Here is a 13,326-nt window from a genome sequence, read left to right on the forward strand (position 1 = left end):
AGGGCAGGAAGTCTTTTGATAATCTCTATACTTATGTTTAAATAAGGCCTAAAGTTGTTTCACCAGTACTTCACTCTGCAGAGATAGCCACCCAAGATTAGGCCTGCACAGTTTTCATACTAGCAGAACTGTATATTGATTTGTAGTCATTTAAAATAAAAACCCAAACTCACTGAATATAAAATATTTCCTTAGGCTACAATATTGAGAATTAATTTGATAACAGTAAAGACTACTCTAGCCATGACCAGCTTTTGAACCAAGTTCAGACACAGTAACAAAAGTGCCTTTTTGCACTTTTTAGTGCCTTTTTTAGCACTTCAGAAGCAAAGGCTTTATCTTGAGTACAGCAAAGCAGTCCAAAGTCCAATTTGGCTGGAGAGAGTGCCTTAAGTCACAGCAGTTAGGTGAACGGTTGAGCTTTTTCTATTCTTAAGGGTGTGTCATTATATCATTCTTGTAGCTCTGTAGTAAGAGTGCCTCAAGCGGAAGAGGGCTATAAAGCTATACATTTCCTAACACCTCAAAGGATCAAGAACCAGCCTTAAAAACATCTATTCCTTCTCCCAAGTTTATATATATATATGTATATATCTCCCAAGTTTATTTATACACACACATACACACACACACACACACATATATATATATATATGTATATCCCCCCTCACACCTCCACCACCGTCCTGAAAAGTGTAGTCTCTTCCTGTGTCTGGCAGTTCTGAAATCCCACATCACTGTTGCACCACAACTACAGACCTTGAATCAACCTTCTCCTACCAAAACGCTGACCCTTAAATTATCAGAAATCTGACAGATCTCGAAACTGACAGGCTGTGCTCTGTCTGGAGTAGCCTTGCCAGCATCTCCTGATTCCAAATTCCAGGTCAAGAAAAGCCTCTCTCATTGTCCCAAAACATGTATGCAAACTCCATTCACTGCATCTTATGCAGAATTTTCAAGGACAAAAATCAAACCCACAGTATAGCCTCCAACTTTTGGGCAAATCTTTCTTCAGAATAACTAGAGGGATCTGGGTCCCTTGCAGTGGTAACTTTCTTCAGAAATAGCTCAGCATTTGAATGAAGTGAGAGGAATGGCACAGCAGGCCATGTGGAGTAGGTGAATGCTTATGGGCGTAGTGGACATCTTGTTTCTTTGTTTTTTTGGGTGCCATAGGAGATGGCGTGCAACAGGTGAGCGGAGTATAGTCCACTACTGAGGACAGAATTTTTGTGGAAGAGGTCCGTGTTGGCTGGCATACCTCCAGCCCTGTGTTTTTACAAATCATGAAGAGGCACCTACTGCTGATGGCAGCAGCATCCCGGTTAAATCGGTGTTGCAGTTCCAGTGTGATGCCTCCTCCGGCGGCATCTTTCCAGAGGCAGAGTTGTTTTTTCTGCGTATGGTAGTCTCGCATCCTACGGTCACGCCGTGTTACGTTAGCCTGTGAGTGCTCGGGGTGGAGCTGCAGAAGCTCAGAGCACTCCGGCTACTGCGGCCCCGCTGGGCCCCGCCCCAGCGTGCCCCATTCCACTACGGTTCGGCTCAGCCGTGCCAGCCGCCCGCCCGCCCGCTGCTGTCGGTCAGGGATCCCGCGGCCGCCCCCTCCGCAGCCCTGCCCCTCCTCAGCACGGCCCGCGGCCGCAGGTCTCAGGCGCGGGGCGGGCCGGGGCGGTTCTGCGGGGCGGGGCAGGGCTGCCTAGGGGGCGGGAGCGCCCCGTCTGCCGCCTTTCCGCGGCGAGAGTGGCCCTTGGGCGCGCGAGCGTTTCCGGGGCAGCGTCATCACCGTCACGCTCAGCGTCGTGATCACCATCATCATGACAACACTCCGCGCCTTCACCTGCGACGACCTCTTCCGATTCAACAACATGTGAGCGCCGGCTGTCCCCTCTTCCTGCCCCCGAGCCCCTGCGCGCTTCCCCACCCCGCGGGGTCCTCCCGGCGCCCCGCCGGCCGGGCGGGCACGGGCCCTGGCCCGTGCTGAGCGCCGCACTCTCTTCCTCCACAGCAATCTGGACCCGCTGACCGAGACTGTATCCTTCCCGCCGGGGCAGAGGCGCGGGGTCGGGCGCGGGAGGCGCAGCCTTGGCGGCCGCAGTTACTCCTTAACCAAGCGCCCAGTACGGGATTCCCTTCTACTTGCAGTACCTCGCCCACTGGCCCGAGTATTTCATCGTCGCCGAGGCGCCCGGCGGGGAGCTGATGGGTTACAGTGAGTGCTGGGTGTCCCGGCGGTAACGTCTCCCTTCGTTGCCTCTTTCGGGGATTATAACGCGGGAGCTTTTCTTACTCTTCGCGTTGACCAAATGTCCAACATGGAAGAGGAACCTTGCGTTGCATCTTCCCATTTCTTAAATGTCTTGGGGTATTATGCAGGACTCATGGCCATAGCTTCCAGTTTGATGTTCCTAGCGCAGCGAGGAGCCTTGGCTGTGGTATCATCCACCTGTATTTGGCGAATGGTTATTTCTGTATTCTGGAAGATTAAGTCCCTACCCACAGGTAGTAAAAGTGCTGGGCTTGCGTTTTGCATTGCCCTGTAAAGGAAAGCTCTTTACATCTGGGCCTGGATGTCATTTGCTAATTTGCTGTGGAATATTTTTGTTTTTCAGAAATCATGTCAAAGAGAACTGCCAGGAGATGGGGTGGGGCAGAGTAATGGTTTTTGCAGGGACCCAGGAACTAAAAGTATTTGACATACTAAAGCAGAAAGTATGTGTGCTGTATAGATCATTTCTCTGTATCCACCACACTTGTTGCTTATTAGCAGTGACTGCGATATCTCTTAAAAGCACAGGGTGGAAGTGTGAATGTTCATTAATAAACTAACATTGGATTGAAAGGAGAGAAACTAGAAAAAAGCCCCCCAAAACACCATCCCCACCTCCACTTTTTTTTTCTTTTTTTTTTTCCCTTAAACATATTGTGTTTGCAGGGCCTTAGCTTTCTATTGCCAGACTGGCAAAGCATCCCAAGCTCTATTCCCTCATAATATCCAAAAGTCTCAAATAGTTGCTGGGATGGTAATTTTGGGTTTCTAGCCCTCCGTTCCTCCTTTATTTCAGTCAGATTTCAAATTTTGGTTCAGTGAGACTTGTGAGAATTGCTTAAAATTTGCATTTAGAAGTCACCTCAAGCAAGGAATTTGCAAACTTGTTTGGTGTTTTTTTACACTAGTCAAGAAACTGCTGTAATATTTGAGTGAAATGACATCTTTAGTGGCTGCTGAATCATAGAGTGAAAAGGTAGACATCCCTGTTTTAGCCTTTACCACAACCATTGTATCATGTGTTTATCCATGGCTTATTCCTCTTGTGAAGTTGTCTGGTTGCAGGCAGTGCATTACTCCAAAGGTGCTGCTGCGCTGATGCTCTGTATGTTCACAGTCATGGGCAAAGCCGAAGGCTCTGTGGCTAGGGAAGAATGGCATGGACACGTTACTGCTCTCTCTGTTGCACCAGAATTTCGACGGCTGGGTTTGGCTGCTAAATTGATGGAACTCCTGGAAGAAATTTCAGAAAAGTGAGTAGTATGGCTATCTTTAAATTTATCTTTTAAAGTAACATTTAAAAGTAGTATTTCTACAGAAACCTGTCCCTGTTTTACGTGGCAAAATTTTGCTTTACGTGGTGTTCTGATTTTCTGAAATTCCTCATAGTTGGAGAAAAAGAGTTGTGAAAGTTGCTTAGCAGTTTAAAATCTCAGGGTTTCTCTGAAAGCTGACTTGCCAGAGGGAGGAGGAAATAGCCTGAATTCCAGTAGAGACAGTGTATAAAAGAACATTCCTTGACAGAAAATGAGCTTTGTGAAACATCAGCACTGTTTCCTGTAGGGCCTCCAACATACTTGTTCAGTAACTGTGGGCTTTGTGCAATGCCCTCAGGCACAATCCTGAACAAATTTTGTACTGCAGAGAGTATCTTAGTTTACTTGCCATCTCCTGCTTGGTTACTTGTACCTGAGAAAATTTAATTTAATGTCAGATGAACCCTCTGGGAAATGTCCTTAACTGATTCTAGTAGGGCAACCCCACTATGGTTGGTAAGACTGGAAAGTAGTATGATGTTTTGAAAAATTTGCCTTGTGGAATTAAGGGTCTATCGTCTCCTGTTAGGCAACTGAATTTTGTGACTGATTCCACTTCTCCTAATCCAAGCAATCCAAAATGTGGATACTTTTTAAATTGGATTTAGGCCTGTGGGGGCATTTAACTTTTCTTGTTCTTTCTGATCAAATTTCTGAACCCACTGACTGGTGAAAAATGGCCATGTGATAAAAATAAAATTAAATCCTTGTCTATGATTGAATTTTCCCTTGGTAAATGAGTGTATCTGTTATTACATTGGGAAAGATGTTTAATTAGTATACTACATTGGACTTGCTTGTGTTACATTACCATTTATGAGTTGTTATTTAGAAATACATTTACCTGCTATTCCTTAATGTGGTTTTGTTTGTTTCTTTTCTTCCCCTGCTAAAGAAAGGGTGGATTTTTTGTCGATCTCTTTGTGAGAGTATCAAATCAGGTTGCTGTAAATATGTATAAGCAACTAGGCTACAGTGTGTACCGAACAGTCTTAGAGTACTACTCAGCTAGCAGTGGGGAGCCAGATGAAGATGCTTATGGTAAGTTCTTGTTTGGTCTCAAATTGAATGGAACTATTCTCATGTTAAAGGTTGCTGGGATTGTTTGTAAGACTGTTACTATTTTTTATATGAAACACATTAAAAACCATGAAACAATTTGAAACAATTATATAAACAATTTCAGATAGTTGCTGATTAATAGGAATTTTGTATTTTTGTAACTTTCCCTAATTAAGATTATATCAGTTACTAAACTTAATCGTGCCACTTACACATTTTGTAGCATCTCTGGCAAAATCAACCACAGAACAAGAATAAATGAGAAGGAATGTCAGTGCTTTCTTCCTTTCATCCCATAACAGGGACTTGAAACTTTGTTTTTCTCAGATGTCTATGTATAAATTAACAATTGTCAGCGTTCAGCAACGGCAAAGAATTGGGTACCATTTTCAATTTAAAAGGGAAGGAACATGGAAATTCAAGTATGTTAACGTTAATTAGGTTAACAAAAGTGAACTACCAAGTGCTTCCTCTTTCTAGGTCCTTTTTAAAATTATCCTCCCAAAGGGTTACATGGCTAGGCTGTGTATTGTTTCTGTTCTTGCACTGTTTATTTGATACGTAGGAGCACTGCGAAAATACAAGGGCTCAGACAGACAGACACCTACCATTGCTGCATGTGACTTAAGTCATATATTTGTCTCTTTAGCTTGTCATTTCCTTTCCATTTGGGTGAGTTTTATGCAGTGTTTTATATCAGTTGATATCATTGCCATTGAGCAACATTAAGGACAGCAGTGTGTCCTGAGGAGAGCAACCAAGATGGTGAGAGGTCTCAAGAGCAAGATTTAGGAGGAGCAGCTTATGTCCATGAGTTTGTGCCTCTTGGAGAAGAGAAAGCTGATGCGTGCCCTTGTCACAGTCTATAACTTCCGAGGACAGCAGAGAAGGGTGTTGATCTCCTCCCTCCGGTGACCAGGACATGAGGAGATGGAGCAAAGCTGTGTCAGGGAATGTTCAGAGTGCACGTTAGAAGGCTCTTCACTGAGAGGGTGGTTGGTAACTGCAATGGTCTCTCCAGGGAAAGAATCATGACACCAAGCTCATCAGAATTCAAGGAATATCTGCACAATGCTCCTAATCCTACAGTATAATTTTAGGTAGTACTTTGTGGAGCAGGGAGTTGCACCCTTATGGGTCCTTTCAAACTTGAGGTAGTCTTATGATTCTAGTAAATTTTCTTGATTAAAAATTATCTTATTTTAATGGAGAATTCACTTAATATGGCTTTGTGCAATGAATTACTATAATAGCATTTTTTCCTGTCGCTATAGATATGAGAAAAGCTCTTTCCAGAGATACAGAGAAGAAATCAGTTATACCTCTGCCTCATCCTGTGAGACCAGAAGACATCGAGTAACTTTAAGCTGCGGTTCTCATGCAATGTACCAAGGGTCAGGTTCCATCTCCTATAACCCCCAACAACTTATGCATAAGAAGTTTTAGGCCAAATGTTTTTCCCATAAAATACATATAAAAGCAATGTTGAGAAGCTGACTAACACTGCTTCTATTGGTAATGCCTGTATACTGCCACACTTACTCTATTTTTCCTTTCACATGTTGGAGAATTGGAGCCTATTAAAATGGAATTACTTCCTGTATGGTCTTTTCTTGGTTTTCTTGTTGCAGCTAAAATTTATTTCTGTTTCAGGAAGCATCTCGTTGTATAGTCTGTGATTTAACAGTTCCCATGCCAAGTTAATTGTGGTGAAAAAAGGCAAATTAAGCCAGGACACTCAACTAGGATGCCCCAAAACCCTGCCAATCACAGGTTGCCAAAAAAACCCCACCCCAGGTTACAAAAATATTTGAAACTCAGGTACAAAAATACCAAATCCCCTGCCTACAAAAATACCAAAAACTCCCCCTACAAAAAACTAGGTTCCAAAACACAACCCTAGGTGTATTTTTGTTCAAAACCCTAGTTTTGAGCCCTAGTTTCAAAATAATAGAAAACCAGGTTTCAAAATCACAGATTTAAAATACCAGAATTTTAACCTAACCCAAATTCCAAAATACAAAAGCAACCTAATTTCAAAATACCAGAATAGCAAGTTCAGAAATATCAAAATAACACAGTTTAAAAACACTAGAATACCAAGTTCCAAAATACCAAAATAATTCCATTTCAAAATACCAGAATATCAAGTTCCAAAATATCAAAATTACCTCATTTAAAAGTATCAAACTGCAAAATACCAGTTTTCAGATCTCTTATGTGGTCAGGATTCCCAAACCTAAAAGAATGCAATATTGTCAAAATGGAATCTGTGCTACCAAAATGGATATTTTCTTGTCTGAAAAGCTTTCCTCTGGTAACCATCAATACATGTATTTATTCTAATTGTACAGCCAGATGCAATAAGAATTTTACTTTAAAAGCAAACACTTGTAGTAGCTGTCTGCTTAGTTTGTGTCTGTGAGACCTGGCATTTGGGCCGGAGAGCTGTGGTCGGGATCAAAGGACGGAGTAAATCTTTTCCCTGCAGATGCACAGCAAAAGACTGCGGAGCAGGCAAAGGGAGCATTTATATATTTCACTGAAATTCAGGGCACAGCAGCATGGGGGTGCTCAGGTTCATCAGGATTAGTCATAAACAACACAGCCAAACCCATGACCCCTCAAGGGATGTGTCAAACGCTTCGACAGAAACACAGTTAAGTAATGATTACAGAAGAAAAATTACCAGTAATCACTTACGGTCCATGGAGAATTTCCTCGGTAATTACAAAGCTAGGACATACGGAATTTTGGAGGCAGAATCCACAATTTTGGCCACGGGCACCAGGATGAGAAGGCTGGTTCTTTTCCACGGAAAGGAAAGCCCAGCACTCTGGTGTTTCAGGGGCAGACAAGGGGCCATGTAGGGAAGGGAACGACGACCGGGACTTTTCTCCACCTCCCCCCCCCACTCGAAGGTGCAGCATCCCCAGGTGTGACCAGTGAGGATGAGGAGGGGGCAGCTCTTGCCAGAGGCTGCTTTCAGAGGGTTACACGGGCACACCTGCACGTGGAGCTGAGAGTTGAGAGGGGGCAACACAGGCATCCCGAGAGTCCCTCCAGGATCAGTGGTTACAGGATCCATCGGGGGCTGGGGAGCAGCCAGCTGCACCTGAGCATGGAGCATCACTCCTAGAAAAAGTCCAGGGAAAAGCCCTCATGCCAAGAGACAGAACCTGAGCAGGCAGAGCAGCACGTGTGGTCCCAGAGGGAAACTTTCAAGTTTCCCCTTTCATCTGGTCAGTCGCCCCCCCTCCCAGAAAAGAGACAGGACATTAGGAGAAAAGGAATTTAAAATAAAGGAAAAGGCTCCCTTTTCTGTAACTGTCTGTGTCTAAATTGAAGAGGAATCTGCTTCCCCTGCAATTTTAATGGTTTCAATTAAAGGAAACCCTGCCTTTTCCATGGTGCTGGGGGTATTAATCATCAGGGAATCCCCATTTTCCATTATTTTCCAGTTTAAATGGAAGGCAAAAACCTTGATGATGCTATTTTATGGGTTTGAATTAAGGGTAGCTTCCTCCTTTTCATCATCTTAAGGTTTAAATTGAGGGGGAAGCCCAGTTGTCCCTCCTTCTAAAGGGTTTGAACTGAGGGAAAATCCTCCTTTCCTCATCACCAGAGATATTTAAAGTGGGAAAACCCCACCTTTCTCCAGTAGTTTAGGGGATTAAATTAAAGGGAAGAAGCCGCTTATTTGCCATTTTATCAGTTCAAGTGGATGTAAGCTCCACCTTTCCCTCAATTTAAGGGGTTTAATTGAGGGAAGCTTCTTCTTTTTCAGCATTTTAAGGGTTTAAATCTACATTTCAGGGTGCTCCTACCCATGTCCCAGTACCAAATGTCACATCAGTGTGGGCCTAGCACTGCCCACAGTCTAGTCTCCCACTGCCCAGGAGTCTATTTTTTTTTCTTGGTTTTATTTATAACGTATATAGGTCAAATTAGAGGTCCCAGTGTGAGTTACACTATTCATATTAGTACTCTTCTCCACCCTGCTTAGTCACACCTGGAGTACTACTGAGTAATCACTAGGGAACAATTATGCAAGTTAACAACAAATTATCAAACTTATCTAGCTATACTGCCAAAACACAAACCTTCTTATCAGTTTTATGCCCTTTTTCTTAGTGCAGTTGCAGTAAGAAACAAAGCACTGTCATTTCCTTGAAGAGTTTTCTCCTTCATCAAGCCCTTTACCCACCTTGAATTTAGTCAGAGGAGCCAAACAGTTGCAGTTCCTCTGAGGGCTTTTATAGCTGGTGGGATTTGCCCCCTCCCTTTTCCCGGGTATTGTGGAAATGAGAGGCAGCACAACCAGGGATATATTAACCCCAGCCTTTGCTAAGGGCCTTCATTCTCTCTCTGGGATCAGCTAGGATAAGAGTTCTCCTCTTATTTCAGTGAAGAGGCTCTTTCAGCTTATCTCAGCTTGTTTTCAGCAGGTGGTTTTGGGCATCTAAAGCAACAGATGCTTTGAAGATACTGTGCAGAGAATAGCATTGAACACAGGGAGTATTTAAGTTCATGATTTTGGATTGCGTTCAGGGCTGGTGACATGCTTTTATAATTTCTGGTTTTCTTGGGGTTTTTTTTAGGAAGAATGCAACTCATGAAGAGTTTAGGAGGAGAAGCTCATAAAGAATTGCAGCCCATGAGAAGGACCCATATTGGAGAAATTAATGGAGAACTGTCTCCTGTAGGAGGGATCTCATGCTGCAGCAGCACAAAGACTCCTCTTCCTGAGGGGGAAGCAGTGGCGTGAACTGACTGTACCTTCTGTTCTCATCTTCTTGCACTACTAGTGGGGAGGAGTGAGAGAATGGGGAATAAAGTTAAACCTGGGAAGGAGAAAGGGATGGGGGAAAGGTGTTTTAAAGACTTATTTTACTTCTTATTATCCTACTCTGATTTTGATTGGTAATTAATTCAATTAATTTCTCCCTTTTTTCCCCTCTGATGTCTCCCTGTTCTTAGCTCATGACCTTTTTTATATTTTATCCAGCTGAAGAGGGAAGTGATTGATAGAGAGGCTCTGGTGGGCACCTGCCATCCAGCCAGGGTCCACCCACCACAGTAGTATTCTGAACAAAATGTGCAGGCTTTCACTGAAGGGAAGACTTAGTAAGGGAGTTTTAGTAAATATTGTCATTGGAGTGTGAAAGAGTGAGTGATCATGTTTAGAGTAGCTACCAACAGTTTTCTAGGCAGGCTCATGCTCCAGGATCTAGTGGCATGTGCATGTCTGCAGTCTTAGAGCTTCTGCAAGGAATCAAAACCTCATGGTTGGAGAACTGTCATGTGAAAAGGGAAGATTTCCTTGACCCTTAGTATTTAATTTGTCTGTCAGTGCCCCAGGAAAGCTGAGACCCTTGTGCCTGACCAGTCTATCAGTGTCCTGTTACAGGGACCCTTTGTTGAGCAGTCCGGCTGGATTGAAGTTTGACTGACATTCAGGGAAATAGGCCAAGATCATAATGGAGATCCCTCAGCAGGTCTTCCCACTTTATGACCCCTCAGTAGGACTTATTTGAATATGTTACCTGCTGCTGGCAACTGCTAGCATCCATGAAGGAGTCACACTTTGGAATTTTATGGAACAGTTTATGAACTATACTCTTATTATAAATATAAAATTGTGACAGGTTAAGGTTCAGGAATTGTTGGTGATGGTATCTGTCAGTGATAGTATTTAACTGCAAAAAATTACTCAAAGCAATATACAGACAAGTTGTAGTCCCCAATAAAAATATTCAGCAGGCAGGGTGCATTTCTAACCCAACAGGTGTTCCTATGGGGCAGAAGACAGGCTCAGCCCATTGACTGATCCCAGCAGTTATGATGGTGCCTTCACTAACTTTTTCTCCATTCTTGGCTTACTTTTATAGTATTTCTTTATATTTAGGTGAAGCTTGAGTGACTCTACTCATGCATATATTTGCTACTGATTGGTGTAAAATCCTCTCACTTCACTTTCAAAGATACAATCAAAAAAATGTATAGGGCTCATGCCAAGTGAGAGGTTGTTGTAACTTGGAGGCAGGTAACTTTGGGATGCACAGCAGGCAGCCTGCCCTCCATCTGGGTGTGAAGAAGGCAGGGCTGGGAACTGTCAGCAACATCCCACCAGGTCTGGCTCATGGTGCCACCCTGAGGGTTTCCCCTGTCTTCGGGCAGTCCTAGCTACTGCAGCTCACTTGACAGAGACTCACTGTCTATACTGTGCTTGGCTACACTGGAGAGGATGAAGCTGAGGACAGCAATGGTTGCCTTCACATCCCCTGACTGCAGACGGGAGGGAGGGCGAGCTCTGTCACCTTGGGAAGGCATCTGCAGATTCATTGCTGCCCATCTCTGGAACATGGCTCTATCGGGGGATCGTGGTAAGGACAGCAGTGCTCACCTAACTTTGCACCTGAGGACAGCTTCAGGATCTTGTCATACTGTGGGAGAGCAGAGCTTCACAGTAAACACCAGCTAACGCACTTACTACCAGTGTTAACACTAACAATTCTTACCCAAATATTAATACTAATAACACTTACTATGCATATTATTAATGCTAGTAGAGGCTGGTAGCGTTCTTAACGCTGAGGCTTGCATGAAGAACACAAAATTAATTAATGATGCTGATTCTGCTATTGTGGTGTTGAACTACTTGGCCTCCACTGCGGTAGCCCCACACTTACCTCGATGGCCTCCCCCAGCACGTCCTGAAGCACTGGGATGCAGATCAGCTTAAGCTTCACTGATGTGATAAACAGAGTTCACTCTGTAAAATTTTTAAAAGTTTAATAAAGGATAAAAGGACAAAATAATCCAGCACTGGGATGCTTTTAGCACACAGCCGAAGAGCAGAGAGGTAGCTTAAAATCATGTTCACTATATAATACATTGCTGAGGTTATATGCATATTCATTAGCTTACACATTATTCAAACATTCCTTTGAGTTTTTGATGTTCCAGGAACTCTCTTGTTTGGTTTTAACCGCTGACTTGTCTGCAGAACATTCTGTAAATTAGGTCTACATATTTTATTTCTTCCTGTAGTTTTATCCTGTTGCTTCACACTCCCTGATAAAGCCGATAAGAGTCGATAAATCCTTCCTGGATGCTTAAGCTCTTTTTGTCACTGTTATCTTATCACTTAGTAGGGGCAGTCTCGAGTTATAAGAAACAGAATAATTGCTTTGCACCATTTTCTGCGTTAGTTACATAGCAGTGTTTTAGTTTCTATTTTAACATTTTGCTAAAGCCTACGATATAATATATTTATCACACTACTATTCATATGAAAAATACAGTGCATACATAAACTGGCCTATTACACCATACAAAGCAGTTAAAAGTAAGTATAAGTTGTACCATATCAGAATACTTGTGATGCAAAAAGCTAATCTATGAATGTGAAAGCCAATATTGTTTTATCATCTATAACATCCGACAACTGTGGGGGAAAACGAGGGTGAGCAGCGGGCCCGCAGCAGGCACAGGGCGGGCAGGGGGACGCGGGGCACCTAACTTTGGCCAGGGTGATGATCTCGGCCAGTCGGGGCAGGCCACGTCTCCGCAGAAGCGGAAGGAGTGCGGGAGAAGAGGCGCCCAGAGCCCGCAGCGGGCTCTGCACGCTCTCCCCGCTGCCGAGCCCCCTCCTCACCTTGTTGCCGCCGCTCCCTGGTGCGCGCTGCTGTCGCAGAGTCCGCCTTTACGACCCGGAACCACTCCCGGGCTACACCCCTCCCCGCCCCGAGGGGCTCTGCGGGGGTCTTTTCGCCGGGACCTGGGCACGAGAGAGGGCCGGAGGAGGGGACAGGGGGGGATCTCGCGAGCGGGACCCCCGGGCCCTTCGAGCAGCCCGGTCTCCACCCCACGCTCCCATGGGCCGCAGCCTGACGGCTCCCAAGCCTGCCAATCACGGCCCACCTTTCTCCGTCCGCCCTGTCCAATCACAGCCGCCCTTTCAATCCGGGCGCGGTGCCGCCAATCTCAGCCCGCTCAGTCGCGGCCCGGCCCCTCAGCTTGGCCCCACTCCCCCGTACGCCTGAGGAGCCGCTCCCGCCACCGCCGCTTTGGGAGCCGGCGGAGCTGTGTCCTCACTGCCGCTGCCTCGGCAGGCGCTGTTGGGGCCGGGAAGGGCGGCCGGGAGCTTCCAGTTCAGGTCCTGGTCGGGATCAGGTTCTGGTCCAGGGAAACGGGCAGACGGCGGGGAGCGGGCGGACGCGGCCCCTGCAATGGCGGCGGTAGGAGCAGCGCTTGAGGGAACTGCGGGAGGTCGCGGAGCCGAGCGCGGCGGGAATGGGCGGGCTGGGATTGGTGGGGCCGGCAGGCGCTGCCTCGGCTTGTGATTGGCTGGCTGGTCCGGCCCTGGGGCATAAATAGCGTGCGTTGAGGGGGCGTAGGCGTCAGTTCGGCGGCGGAGCTGGAGTGACGGGAGGTGTGGCTGCGCGATCGGAGGAGCGGCGCCGTGGGAGCGACGGGAGCTGCGGATGCGCGATCTGAGGAGCGGCGCTGCGCCAGGACGGGACCCCAGTGGCTGCTGATCTGGGGAGCGCTGGTGAGCACGGGCGCGACGCCTGCGGCAGCATCTGGGAGCCGGTCGTGTCCAGTTCTTTCTGCCGCGCCCTGCGCGGCTCGGGTAGCTGGCGGCTGGTGTGCGGCCTGGTGTGGCGCGGG

General features: G+C 45.9%; 1 protein-coding gene and 1 long non-coding RNA gene across 2 annotated transcripts; one reads left to right on the top strand and one right to left on the bottom strand.

The window, feature by feature from the left end:
• Positions 1 to 1,717: 1,717 nt before the first annotated feature.
• LOC136559689 (N-alpha-acetyltransferase 20) lies at positions 1,718 to 6,253 on the top strand. The gene is made up of 6 exons (XM_066555048.1): positions 1,718 to 1,873; positions 2,012 to 2,036; positions 2,125 to 2,215; positions 3,390 to 3,525; positions 4,484 to 4,629; positions 5,925 to 6,253. Exons 1-6 carry the CDS (start codon positions 1,821 to 1,823, stop codon positions 6,008 to 6,010), a joined length of 537 nt encoding a protein of 178 aa, XP_066411145.1. The 5' UTR covers positions 1,718 to 1,820; the 3' UTR covers positions 6,011 to 6,253.
• Positions 5,265 to 13,012, bottom strand: LOC136559690 (uncharacterized). The gene is made up of 4 exons (XR_010784030.1): positions 12,311 to 13,012; positions 11,343 to 11,425; positions 6,822 to 6,889; positions 5,265 to 5,591 (listed from the first exon to the last, which is right to left on the bottom strand). It is a non-coding gene; the product is annotated as an uncharacterized lncRNA (long non-coding RNA).
• Between the last annotated feature and the right edge of the window lie 314 nt (positions 13,013 to 13,326).

This window comes from Molothrus aeneus, chromosome 8, assembly GCF_037042795.1.
Source record: "Molothrus aeneus isolate 106 chromosome 8, BPBGC_Maene_1.0, whole genome shotgun sequence".
NCBI classification, from domain to species: domain Eukaryota; kingdom Metazoa; phylum Chordata; class Aves; order Passeriformes; family Icteridae; genus Molothrus; species Molothrus aeneus.